Source organism: Chiloscyllium punctatum, chromosome 12 (assembly GCF_047496795.1).
Source record: "Chiloscyllium punctatum isolate Juve2018m chromosome 12, sChiPun1.3, whole genome shotgun sequence".
Classification (NCBI taxonomy): Eukaryota; Metazoa; Chordata; class Chondrichthyes; order Orectolobiformes; family Hemiscylliidae; genus Chiloscyllium; species Chiloscyllium punctatum.
The window spans coordinates 7,845,269-7,858,619 of NC_092750.1; the positions used below are offsets into that span (position 1 = coordinate 7,845,269).

The 13,351-nt window shown below is 39.1% G+C and overlaps 1 protein-coding gene across 1 annotated transcript; it reads left to right on the plus strand.

The window, feature by feature from the left end:
* Positions 1-12,161: 12,161 nt before the first annotated feature.
* Positions 12,162-12,845, plus strand: LOC140483520 (ATPase family AAA domain-containing protein 2-like). Its single transcript, XM_072581687.1, is given in 2 exon segments — positions 12,162-12,637; positions 12,639-12,845. Coding segments are annotated over 2 exon segments (681 nt in total). The 5' UTR covers positions 12,162-12,163.
* The last annotated feature ends 506 nt before the right edge of the window (positions 12,846-13,351 follow it).

Genomic DNA, 13,351 nt, shown 5'->3' on the forward strand with positions numbered 1-13,351 from the left:
TCTGAACATGAAACCATATCTGAGTGTAAACTGTATATTAGTGTGAACTGTATCTGAGTGTGAACTGTATCTGATTGTGAACCGTATTTGAGTGTGAACTGTATTTTAGTGCGAACTGTATCTGAGGGTAAACTGTATTTTATTGTGAATTGTACCTGAGTGTGAACTGTATCTGAGTGTGAATTGTATTTTAATGAGAACTGTTTCTCTGAGTGTGAACTGTATGCAAGCGTAGACTGTATTTTAGTGTGAACTGTGTCCCTGAGTGTAAACTGTATCTGAATATGAACCGTATCTGAGTGTGAACTGTATCTGAGCGTGAACTGTATTTTAGTGTGAACCATATCTGAGTGTGAAATGTATCTGAGCGTGAAGCGTATCTGAATGTTAACTGTATTTTAGTGTAAATTGTATCTGAGTGTGACCTATATTTTGGTGTGAAACAGATCTGAGTGTGAACTGTATCTGAGCGTGAACTGTATCTGAATGTTAACTGTATTTTAGTGTAAATTGTATCTGAGTGTGAACTGTATTTTGGTGTGAACTGTGTCTCTGTGTGTAAACTGTACCTCAGTGTAAAATGTATCTGAGTCTGAACTGTATTTTAATGTGAATTGTTTCTGTGAGTGTGAACTGTATTTTAGTGTGAACTGTGTCTCTGAGTGCGAACTGTATCTAAATGTGAAGCTGTATCTGAGTGTAAACTGTGTCTGAGTGTGAACTGTATCTGAGTGTGAACCGTATTTGAGTGGGAACTGTATTTTAGTGTGAACTGTATCTGAGTGTAAACTGTATTTTATTGTGAATTGTACCTGAGAGTGAACTGTATCTGAGCGTGAACTGTAATTGTATGTCAACTGTATTTTAGTGTAAATTGTATCTGAGTGTGAACTGTATTTTGGTGTGAACTGTGTCTCTGTGTGTAAACTGTACCTGAGTGTAAAGTGTATCTGAGTCTGAACTGTATTTTAATGTGAATTGTTTCTGTGAGTGTGAACTGTATTTTAGTGTGACCTGTATGAGTGTGAACAGTATTTTAGTGTGAACCATCTCTCTGAGTGTGAAGCGTATCTGAGTGTAAGCTGGATCTCAGTGCGAACTGTATTTTAATGTGGACTGTGTGTCTGAGTGTGAACTGTATCTGAGTGTAAACTGTATTTTAATGAAAACTGTTTCTGTGAGTGTGAACTGTATTTTAGTGTGAACTGTGTCTCTGAGTGTGAACTGTATCTGAGTGTGGACTGTATCTCTGAGAGTGAACGTTATTTTAATGTGAACTGTGTCTCTCTGTGTAAACTGAACCTGAGTGTGAACTGTATCTGAGTCTGAACTGTATCTGAGTGTGAACTGTATTTTAGTGTTAACTGTGTCTCTGAGTGTGAACTGTATCTGAGTGTGAACTGTACTTTAATGTGAGCGGATTCTCTGAGTGTGAAATGTATTTTAATGTGAATTGTTTCTCTGAGTGTGAACTGTATTTTAGTGTGAACCGCATCTGAGTGTGAACTGTATTTAGGTGTGAACTGTATCTGAGTGTGAACTGTATTTTAGTGGGAACTGTATCTGAATGTGAACCGAATTTGAGCGTGAGCTATATTTTAGTGTGAACCATATCTGAGTGTGAACTGTTTGTTAGTGTGAACTATATTTTAGTGTGGAGCTGTATCTGAGTATGAACTGAATGCGAGTGTGAACTCTCTTTTAGTATGAACTGTGTCCCTGAGTGTGAACTGCATCTGAGCATGAAACCATATCTGAGTGTAAACTGTATCTGAGTGTGAACTGTATCTGAGTGTGAACTGAATTTTAGTGTGAACTGTGTCCCTGAATGTGAACTGTATCTGAATGTAAAACCGCATCTGAGTGTAAACTGTATCTGAGTGTGAACTGTATCTGAGTGTGAACCGTATTTGAGTGTGAACTGTATTTTAGTGCGAACTGTATCTGAGGGTAAACTGTATTTTATTGTGAATTGTACCTGAGTGTGAACTGTATCTGAGTGTGAATTGTATTTTAATGAGAACTGTTTCTCTGAGTGTGAACTGTATGCAAGCGTAAACTGTATTTTAGTGTGAACTGTGTCCCTGAGTGTAAACTGTATCTGAATATGAACCGTATCTGAGTGTGAACTGTATCTGAGCGTGAACTGTATTTTAGTGTGAACCATATCTGAGTGTGAAATGTATCTGAGCGTGAAGCGTATCTGAATGTTAACTGTATTTTAGTGTAAATTGTATCTGAGTGTGAACTATATTTTGGTGTGAACCAGATCTGAGTTTGAACTGTATCTGAGCGTGAACTGTATCTGAATGTTAACTGTATTTTAGTGTAAATTGTATCTGAGTGTGAACTGTATTTTGGTGTGAACTGTGTCTCTGTGTGTAAACTGTACCTGAGTGTAAAATGTATCTGAGTCTGAACTGTATTTTAATGTGAATTGTTTCTGTGAGTGTGAACTGTATTTTAGTGTGAACTGTGTCTCTGAGTGCGAACTGTATTTTAGTGTGAACCATATCTGAGTGTGAACTGTATGTGAGTGTGAACTCTATTTTATTGTGGACTGTTTCTCTGAGTGTGAACTGTATCTGAATGTGAACCATATCTGAGTGTGAACTGTATTTTAGTGTAAACTGTGTCTCTGAGTGTGAACTGTATCTGAGTGTGAACTGTATGTGAGTGTGAACTGTATTTTCATGTGAATTGTATTTGCGTGTGAACCATATCTGAGTGTGAACTGTATCTGAGAGTGAACCGTAATTTAGAGTAAACTGTATTCTGAGTATGAACCGTATCTGAGTGTGAACCGTATTAGAGTGTGAACTGTATTTTAATGTGAATCATACCTGAGTGTGAACTGTGTCTCTGAGTGTGAACTGTATTTTACTGTGAACTGTATCTGAGTGTGAACTGTATGCGAGTGTGAACTCTATTTTAGTGTGAACTGTGTCCCTGAATGTGAACTGTACCTGAATGTAAATCTGCATCTGAGTGTAAACTGTATCTGAGTGTGAACTGTATCTGAGTGTGAACCGTATTTGAGTGTGAACTGTATTTTAGTGCAAACTGTATCTAAGGGTAAACTGTATTTTATTGTGAATTGTTCCTGAGTGTGAACTGTATCTGAGTGTGAACTGTATTTTAGTGTGAATCGTGCTACTGAGTGTGAACCGTATCTGAGTGTAAACTGGATGTGAGTGTGAACTCTATTTTATTGTGGACTGTGTCTCTGAGTGTGAACTGTATCTGAATGTGAACCATATCTGAGTGTGAACTGTATTTTAGTGTGAACTGTATCTGAGTGTTAACTGTTTGTGAGTGTGAACTGTATTTTAGTGTGAGCTGTATCTGAGTGTAAACTGTATTTTATTTTGAATTGTACCTGAGTGTGAACTGTATCTAAGTGTGAACTGTATCTGAGTGTGAACTGTGTCTCTGAGTGTGAACTGTATCTTAGTGTGAACTGTATCTGAGTGTGAACTGTATTTTAGTGTGAACTGTATTTTAGTGTGAACTGTGTCCCTGAGTGTGAACTGTATCTGAAAGTGAACCGTATCTGAGGGTGAAATGTATCTGAGTGTGTTTTCTATTTTAGTGTGAACTGTGTCTCTGAGTGTGAAGTGTATTTTAGTGTGAACTGTATCTGAGTGTGAACTGTATTTTAGTGTGAATCGTGCTTCTGAGTGTGAACCATATCTGAGTGTAAACTGGATGTGAGTGTGAACTCTATTTTATTGAGGACTGTGTCTCTGAGTGTGAACTGTATCTGAATGTGAACCATATCTGTGTGTGAACTGTATTTTAGTGTGAATTGTGTCTCTGTTTGTGAACTGTATCTGAGTGTGAACTGTAGGTGAGTGTGAACTGTATTTTCATGTGAACTGTATTTGCGTGTGAACCATATCTGATTGTGAACTGTATCTGACAGTGAACCGTATTCTGAGTATGAACCGTATCTGAGTGTGAACAGTATTAGAGTGTGAACTGTATTTTAGTGTGAACCATACCTGAGTGTGAACTGTGTCTCTGAGTGTGAACTGTGTTTTACTGTGAACTGTATCTGAGTGTGAACTGTATGCGAGTGTGAACTCTATTTTAGTGTGAACTGTGTCCCTGAATGTGAACTGTACCTGAATGTAAAACTGCATCTGAGTATAAACTGTATCTGAGTGTGAACTGTATCTGAGTGTGAACCGTATTTGAGTGTGACCTGTACTTTAATGTGAGCGGATTCTCTGAGTGTGAACTGTATTTTAATGTGAATTGTTTCTCTGCGTGTGAACTGTATTTTCGTGTAAACTGTATCTGAGTGTGAACTGTATTTTAGTGTGAACTATATCTGAGTGTGAACTGTATCTGAGTGTGAACTGTATTTTAATGTGGAACTGTATCTGAATGTGAACCAAATTTGAGCATGAGCTATATTTTAGTGTGAACCATATCTGAGTGTGAACTGTATGTTAGTGCGAACTGTATTTTAGTGTGGAGCTGTATCTGAGTGTGAACTGAATGCGAGTGTGAACTCTCTTTTAGTATGAACTGTGTCCCTGAGTGTGAACTGCATCTGAACATGAAACCATATCTGAGTGTAAACTGTATATTAGTGTGAACTGTATCTGAGTGTGAACTGTATTTTAGTGTGAACTGTGTCCCTGAATGTGAACTGTATCTGAATGTAAAACTGCATCTGAGTGTGAACTGTATCTGAGTGTGAACTGTATCTGAGTGTGAACCGTATTTGAGTGTGAACTGTACTTTAGTGCGAACTGTATCTGAGGGTAAACTGTATTTTATTGTGAATTATACCTGAGTGTGAACTGTATCTGAGTGTGAACCGTATTTTAGTGTGAACAGTGTCTCTGAGTGTGAACTGTATCTGAGTGTGAATTGTATTTTAATGTGAACTGTTCCTCTGAGTGTGAACTGTATGCAAGCGTAAACTGTATTTTAGTGTGAACTGTGTCCCTGGGTGTAAACTGTATCTGAATATGAACCGTATCTGAGCGTGAACTGTATTTTAGTGTGAACCATATCTGACTGTGAACTGTATCTGAGCATGAAGTGTATCTGAATGTTAACTGTATTTTAGTGTAAATTGTATCTGAGTGTGAACTGTATTTTGGTGTGAACCATATCTGAGTGTGAACTGTATCTGAGTGTGAACTGTATCTGAATGTTAACTGTATTTTAGTGTAATTTGTATCTGAGTGTGAACTGTATTTTGGTGTGAACTGTGTCTCTGTGTGTAAACTGTACCAGAGTGTAAAATGTATCTGAGTCTGAACTGTATTTTAATGTGAATTGTTTCTGTGAGTGTGATCTGTATTTTAGTGTGAAGTGTATGAGTGTGAGCTGTATTTTAGTGTGAACCGTCTCTCTTAGTGTGAACCGTATCTGAGTGTAAACTGGATCTCAGTGTGAACTGTATTTTAATGTGGACTGTGTGTCTGAGTGTGAACTGTATCTGAGTGTAAACTGTATTTTAATGTGAACTGTTTCTCTGAGTGTGAACGATACTTTAGTGTGAACTGTATCTGAGTGTAAGCTCTATTTTAGTGTGAACTGTGTCTCTGAGTGTGAACTGTATCTGAGTGTGAAGTGTATTGTAATATGAGCTGTTTCTCTGAGTGTGAACTGTATTTTAGTGTGAAATGTACCTGAGTGTGAACTGTATCTGAGTGTAAACTATATTTTATTGTGAACTGTATCTGAGTGTGAACTGTATTTTAGTGTTAACTGTGTCTCTAAGTGTGAACAGTATGAGTGTGAACTGTATTTTACTGTGAACCGTATCTGATTGTGAACTGTATCTGAGTGTAAACTGGATCTGAGTATCAACTGTATCTGAGTGTGAACCGTATTTGAGTGTGAACTGTATTTTAGTGTGAACTGTATCTGAGTTTGAACTGTATTTTAGTGTGAACTGTGTCTCTGAGTGTGAACTGTATCTGAGTGTGAAGTGTATTGTAATATGAGCTGTTTCTCTGAGTGTGAACTGTATTTTAGTGCGAACTGTACCTGAGTGTGAACTGTATCTAAATGTAAACTATATTTTATTGTGAACTGTATCTGAGTGTGAACTGTATTTTGGTGTTAACTGTGTCTCTGAGAGTGAACTTTATGAGTGTGAAATTAATTTTACTGTGAACCGTATCTGAGTGTGAACTGTATCTGAGTATCAACTGTATCTGAGTGTGAACCGTATTTGAGTGTGAACTGTATTTTAGTGTGAACTGTATCTGAGTTTGAACTGTATTTTAGTGTGAACTGTGTCTCAGAGTGTGAACTGTATCTGAGTGTGAAGTGTATTGTAATATGAGCTGTTTCTCTGAGTGTGAACTGTACCTGAGTGTGAACTGAATCTAAATGTAAATTATATTTTATTGTGAACTGTATCTGAGTGTGAACTGTATTTTGGTGTTAACTGTGTCTCTGAGTGTGAACTGTATTTTACTGTGAACCGTATCTGAGTGTGAACTGTATCTGAGTGTAAACTGTATCTGAGTATCAACTGTATCTGAGTGTGAACCGTATTTGAGTGTGATCTGTAGTTTAGTGTGAACTGTATCTGAGTTTGAACTGTATTTTAGTGCGAACTGTGTGAGTGTGAACTGTATTTTAGTGTGAACTGTGTCCCTGAGTGTGAACTGTATCTGAAAGTGAACCGTATCTGTGGGTGAAATGTATCTGAGTGTGAACTCTATTTTAGTGTGAACTGTGTCTCTGAGTATGTACTGTATCTGAGTGTGAACTGTATGTGAGTGTGAACTGTATTTTAGTGTGTACTGTATCTGATTGTGAACCATATCTGACTGTGAACTGTATCTGAGAGTGAACCGTAATTTAGTGTAAACTGTGTTCTGAGTCTGAACCGTATCTGAGTTTGAACCATATTAGAGTGTGAATTGTATTTTAGTGTAAACCATACCTGAGTGTGAACTGTATCTGAGTGTGAACTGTATCTGAGTGTGAACTGTATGCGAGTGTGAACTGTATGCGAGTGTGAACCCTATTTTAGTGTGAACTGTGTCCCTGAGTGTGAACTGTATCTGAATGAGAAACCGTATCTGAGTGTAAACTGTATCTGTGTGTAAACTGTATCTGAGTGTGATCTGTATCTGAGTGTGAACCGTATTTGAGTGTGAACTGTATTTTAGTGTGAACTGTATCTGAGGATAATCTGTATTTTATTGTGAACTGTACCTGAGTGTGAACTGTATCTGAGTGTGAACTGTATTTTAGTGTGAACTGTGCCTCTGAGTGTGAATTGCATCTGAGTGTGAACTGTATGTGAGTGTGAACTGTATTTTCATGTGAACTGTAACTGAGTGTGAACCGTAATTTAGAGTAAACTGTGTTCTGAGTATGAACCGTATCTGAGTGTGAACCGTATTAGAGTGTGAACTGTATTTTAGTGTGAACCATACCTGAGTGTGAACTGTATCTGTGTGTGAACTGTATTTTAGTGTGAACTGTGTCTCTGAGTGTGAACAGTATCTGAGTGTGTACTGTATTTTAGTGTGAATTGTATTTTAGTGTGAACTGTATCTGAGTTTGAACTGTATTTTAGTGTGAGCTGTGTCTCTGAGTGTGAACTGTATCTGAGTGTGAAGTGTATAGTAATATGAGCTGTTTCTCTGAGTGTGAACTGTATTTTAGTGTGAAATGTACCTGAGTGTGAACTGTATCTGAGTGTAAACTGTATCTGAGTATCAACTGTATCTGAGTGTGAACCGCATTTGAGTGTGAACTGTGTTTCTGAGTGTGAAGTGTATTGTAATATGAGCTTTTTCTCTGAGTGTGAACTGTACCTGAGTGTGAACTGTATCTGAGTGTAAACTATATTTTATTGTGAACTGTATCTGAGTGTGAACTGTATTTTAGTGTTAACTGTGTCTCTGAGTGTGAACTGTATGAGTGTGAATTGTATTTTACTGTGAACCGCATCTGAGTGTGAACTGTATCTGAGTGTAAACTGTATCTGAGTATCAACTGTATCTGAGTGTGAACCGTATTTGAGTGTGAACTGTAGTTTAGTGTGAACTGTATCTGAGTTTGAACTGTATTTTAGTGTGAACTGTGTCTCTGAGTGTGAAGTGTATCTGAGTGTGAACTGTATTTTAATGTGAATTGTTTCTGTGAGTGTGAACTGTATTTGAGTGTGAACTGTATCTGAGTGTGAACTGTACTTTAGTGTGAACCGTGCTTCTGAGTGTGAACTGTATGAGTGTAAACTGTATTTTAGTGTGAACCGTATCTGAGTGTGCACTGTATCTGAGTGTAAACTGTATCTGATTGTGAACTGTATTTTAGTGTGAACTGTGTCTCTGAGTGTGAACTGTATCTGAGTGTGAACTGTATTTTAGTGTGAACTGTTTCCCTGAGTGTGAACTGTATGCGAGTGTGAACTGTATTTTAATGTGAACTGTTTCCCTGAGTGTGAACTGTCTCTGACTGTGAACCATATCTGAGTGTGAACTGTATTTCAGGGTGAACCGTATCTCTGAGTGTGAACTGTATCTGAATGTGAACTGTATTTTAGTGTGAACCACTTCTGAGTGTGAACTGTATCTGAGTGTAAACTGTATCTAAGTGCGAACTATATATGAATATGAAACGTATTTTAGTTTGAACTGTATTTTAGTGTGAACCATATCTGAGTGTGAACTGTATCTTAGTCTGAACTGTACTTTTGTGTGGAACTTGTCTGAGTGTGAACTGCATGCGAGTGTGAACTGTATTTTAGTGTGAACTGTGTCTCTAAGTGTGAACTGTATATGAGTGTGAAGTGTATTGTAATATGAACTGTTTCTCTGAGTCTGAACTGTATTTTAGTGTGAACCGTATCTGAGTGTGAACTGTATTTTAGTGTTAACTGTGTCTCTGAGTGTGAACTGTATGAGTGTAAACTGTATTTTAGTGTGAACCATATCTGAGTGTGAACTGTATCTGAGTGTAAACTGTATCTGAGTATCAACTGTATCTGAGTGTGAACCGTATTTGAGTGTGAACTGTATTTTAGTGTGAACCATATCTGAGTGTGAACTTTATCTGAGTATGAACCATATTTGAGTGTGAACTGTATTTTAGTGTGAACTGTATCTGAGTGTGAACCGTATCTGAGTGTGAACTGTATTTTAGTGTGAACTGTATCTGAGTGTGAACTGTATTTCAGTGTGAACCATATCTGAGTGTGAACTGTATCTGAGTGTGATCTGTATTTTAATGTGAGCTGTTTCTCTGAGTGTAAACTGTACTTTAGTGTGAACTGTATCTGAGTGTGAACTGTAATTTAGTGTAAACTGTATTTTAGTGTGAACTGTACCTGAGTGTAAATTGTATTTTAGTGTGAAACGCATCTGAGTGTGAACTGTGCCTCTGAGTGTGAACTGTATCTGAATGTGAACTGTATTTTAGTGTGAACCGCATCTGAGTGTGAACTGTATCTGAGTGTAAACTGTATCTAAGTGTGAACTGTATATGCGTATGAAACGTATTTGTGTTTGAACTGTATTTTAGTGTAAACTGTATCTGAGTGTGAACTGTATTTTAGTGTGAACCATATCTGAGTGTGAACTGTATCTTAGTGTAAACTGTATCTGAGTATCAACTGTATCTGGGTGTGAACCGTATTTGAGTGTGAACTGTATTTTAGTGTGAACCATATCTGAGTGTGAACTCTATATGAGTGTGAACTGTATTTTAATTTGAGCTGTTTCTCTGAGTGTGAACTGTATTTTAGTGTGAACTGTATCTGAGTGTGAACTGTATTTTAGTGTGAACTGTCTCTAAGTGTGAACTGTAATATGGTCTGAACTGTATCTGAGTGTGAACTGTATCTGAGTGTAAACTGTATCTGAGCGTGAACTGTATTTTACTCTGAACTGTGTCCCTGAGTGTGAACTGTATCTGAGTGTAAACTGTATTTGAATGTGAACTGTATCTGAGTGTGAACTGTATTTTAGTGTGAATCGTATTTGAGTGCGAACTGTACTTTAGTGTGATCTGTATCTGAATGTGAACTGTATCTGTGTGAACTGTATTTTAGTGTAAACTGTGTCTCTGAGTGTGAACTGTATCTGAGTATGAACCATATTTGAGTGTGACCTGTATTTTAGTGTGAACTGTATCTAAGTGTAAACTTAATTTTAGTGTGAACTCTATCTGAGTGTGAACTGTATTTTAGTGTGAACTGTCTCTCTGGGTGTAAACTGTATGTGAGTGTGAACTGTATGCGAGTGTGAACTGTTTCGCTGAGTGTGAACTGTATGCGAGTGTGAACTGCATTTTAGTGTGAACTGTTTCCCTGAGTGTGAACTGTATCTGAATGTGAACCGTATCTGAGTGTAAACTGTATCTGAGTGTGAAGTGTATTTTAGTTTGAACTGTATTTTAGTGTAAACTGTATTTTAGTGTGAACCGTATCTGAGTGTGAACTGTATCTGAGTGTGAACTGTATTTTATTGTGAACTGTAAATGAGTGTGAACTGTATCTGAGCGTGAACTGTATTATAATGTGAATTGTGTCTGACCATGAATCTGCAGCTTTGAGGACAGAGTAGAATGACATGAATTTTGTGTTGAAATACTGGATTAGTGGTGCTGGAAGAGCACAGCAGTTCAGGCAGCATCCAACGAGCAGCAAAATCAACGTTTTGGGCAATGTGTTGAAATGTCTAATTGAGAAAGCAACTGAGTTGGAAGCTGAAAGATGAGTTTGTTATCGCTGGGCAATGAGACTCCTTAACAATGACATCCCAAATTGGCTTTGGTTCAGTGGCAGATGCACCACATGTACATTGTTTATATCTTTGTGGTGAGCAAACCAAAATCTGCACAGGGTTTGGCTTAATACATATCCCTGTTCAGAGACGGACTGGTAGATAGTCAATGCTGTGCTTGAGATGTGCTCTATCTGCCTTGCCGCAACCCCTTAAATAATGCTAACACTTTTCAGCACTGAGGCCGATGAAGCTGCGAGGAGGCAGCCTTCAGTAACTCACACATCTCTGCAAAGTTGGAAGTGTGTTCCTCAGTGTTTGCAGGTGTCAGCTGCAGCCTGGTGGGTAGCACTCTCATTGTTGGGCCTGTGATCGAGTTCCTCCAGCTGATGCTAATTCCTGTACCTGTGGTCATCTAGTACTCAGGAAGCATCTGGAATTTCCATGTGACACAGGATGTGCATTCAATAGGATTGAGCTGCCCTGCCGTGCTTCTATTTACTAAACCCACAGAAATGAACCTCAGACTGGTCTCTCCTCTGGAGATTAAAGAAGCACTTGCAGCTATTCACCAGTCAGCTCCTCCCCCTACAGTGATGTTGCTTGAGGTGATAAACTTCCTCTCTGACATTTATATTCCATTATCTCTGAGTCGTTTTGTTGCAGGTTGTGTTTAGCTTTTAGATTTTTTTGCTGCTTTAGCTAACACTGAAACACAAATGGTAATTATTACAAACACTGAACAGTAACAATAACAACGTAATAATAGATAATGCATTTTAACATACTGAAATGCCCCAAGCATTATAAAACAAAACATGATATCAATTCACATATTGGATCTTCTGACTTGGACAGCAAGGAGGTTCTAAGGTGTTCCTTAAAGTTGCGCACAGTTCTGGTTGCAACACTACCAGAAGGATGTGGAAGCTTTGGAGAGGGGACAGAAAATATTTAGATTAAATTGCTTACAGTGTGGAAACAGGCCCTTCGGCCCAACAAGTCCACACCGACCTGCCGAAGCACACCCACCCATACAGTTACCCCTGCATCTAACACTATGGGCAATTTAGCATGGCCAATTCACCTAACCTGCACATCTTTGGACTGTGGGACGAAACGGGAGCACCCGGAGGAAACCCACGCAGACACGGGGAGAATGTGCAAACTCCACACAGAGAGTCGCCCGAGGCGGGAACTGAACCTGGGTGTCTGGCACTGTGAGGCGGCAGTGCTAACCACTGTGCCACCGTGTCACCAGCATCCTATTTACTAGGATGTTGCCTGGTTTGGACGGTATCAGTTAAGAGGAGAGATTGGACAAACTTGGTTTGTTCTCACTTGAATGTTGGAGGCTGAGGGGCAACCTGATAGAAGTTGATAAAATTATTAGGGGAGTGGATAGAATGGATAATTGGTGTGTTTTTCTCAGGGTACAAGATCGAATGAAAATCGGTGCTAGCCTGGCAGATGTGGATCCAATGCAAATTGACGCTTCTGTACATTTCAGTAGTGTGGGAGGACTTTCAAGCCATATTGCTGCGCTGAAGGAGATGGTGGTTTTTCCATTGCTTTATCCTGAAGTATTTGAGAGATTTAAAATTCAACCTCCAAGAGGCTGCTTATTCTATGGCCCGCCTGGAACTGGGAAAACCCTTGTTGCCCGAGCTCTGGCCAATGAATGTAGCCAGGGAGACCGAAGGGTATCTTTCTTCATGCGAAAGGGTGCAGACTGTCTCAGTAAATGGGTAGGAGAATCTGAGCGACAGTTACGATTACTTTTTGATCAGGCCTATCTTATGCGTCCTTCAATTATTTTCTTTGATGAAGTAGATGGCTTAGCCCCTGTTCATTCCAGCAGGCAAGATCAGATACACAGTTCTATAGTTTCAACCTTGCTAGCACTGATGGATGGATGGGTTGGATGGCAGAGGTGAAATTGTGGTAATAGGGGCAACAAATAGACTGGATTCAATTGATCCTGCTTTAAGACGTCCTGGACGATTTGACAGAGAATTTCTTTTTGGCCTCCCTGACAAAAATGCTCGTAAAGAGATACTGAAGATTCATACCAGGGACTGGAATCCAAAGCCATCTGAGTGGGCGGCACGGTGGCACAGTGGTTAGCACTGTTGCCTCACAGCGCCAGAGATCCGGGTTCAATTCCCGCCTCAGGCGACTAATTGTGTGGAGTTTGCACGTTCTCCCGTGTCTGCGTGGGTTTCCTCCGGGTGCTCCGGTTTCCTCCCACAGTCTAAAGATATGCAGGTCAGGTGAATTGGCCATGCTAAATTGCCCGTAGTGTTAGGTAAGGGGTAAATGTAGGGGTATGGGTGGGTTGCGCTTCGGCGGGGCGGTGTGGACTTGTTGGGCCGAAGGGCCTGTTTCCACACTGTAAGTAATCTAATCTACAAATGTGAATTACTAGGGGACATAAGCTGAAAGTAAAATGGGAAGAGTTTAAAGGAAATGTGAGAGGCAAGTGTTTTTACACAGAGAGTGGAATACACTGCCAGAGGAGGTAGTGGAAGCTAACGCAATAACAATGTTTAAGAAGTATCTTGACAGATTCATGAATAGGTAGGGAATAGAGGGATGCTGACTATGGAGATGCGAAAGGTTTTAAGTTTAGA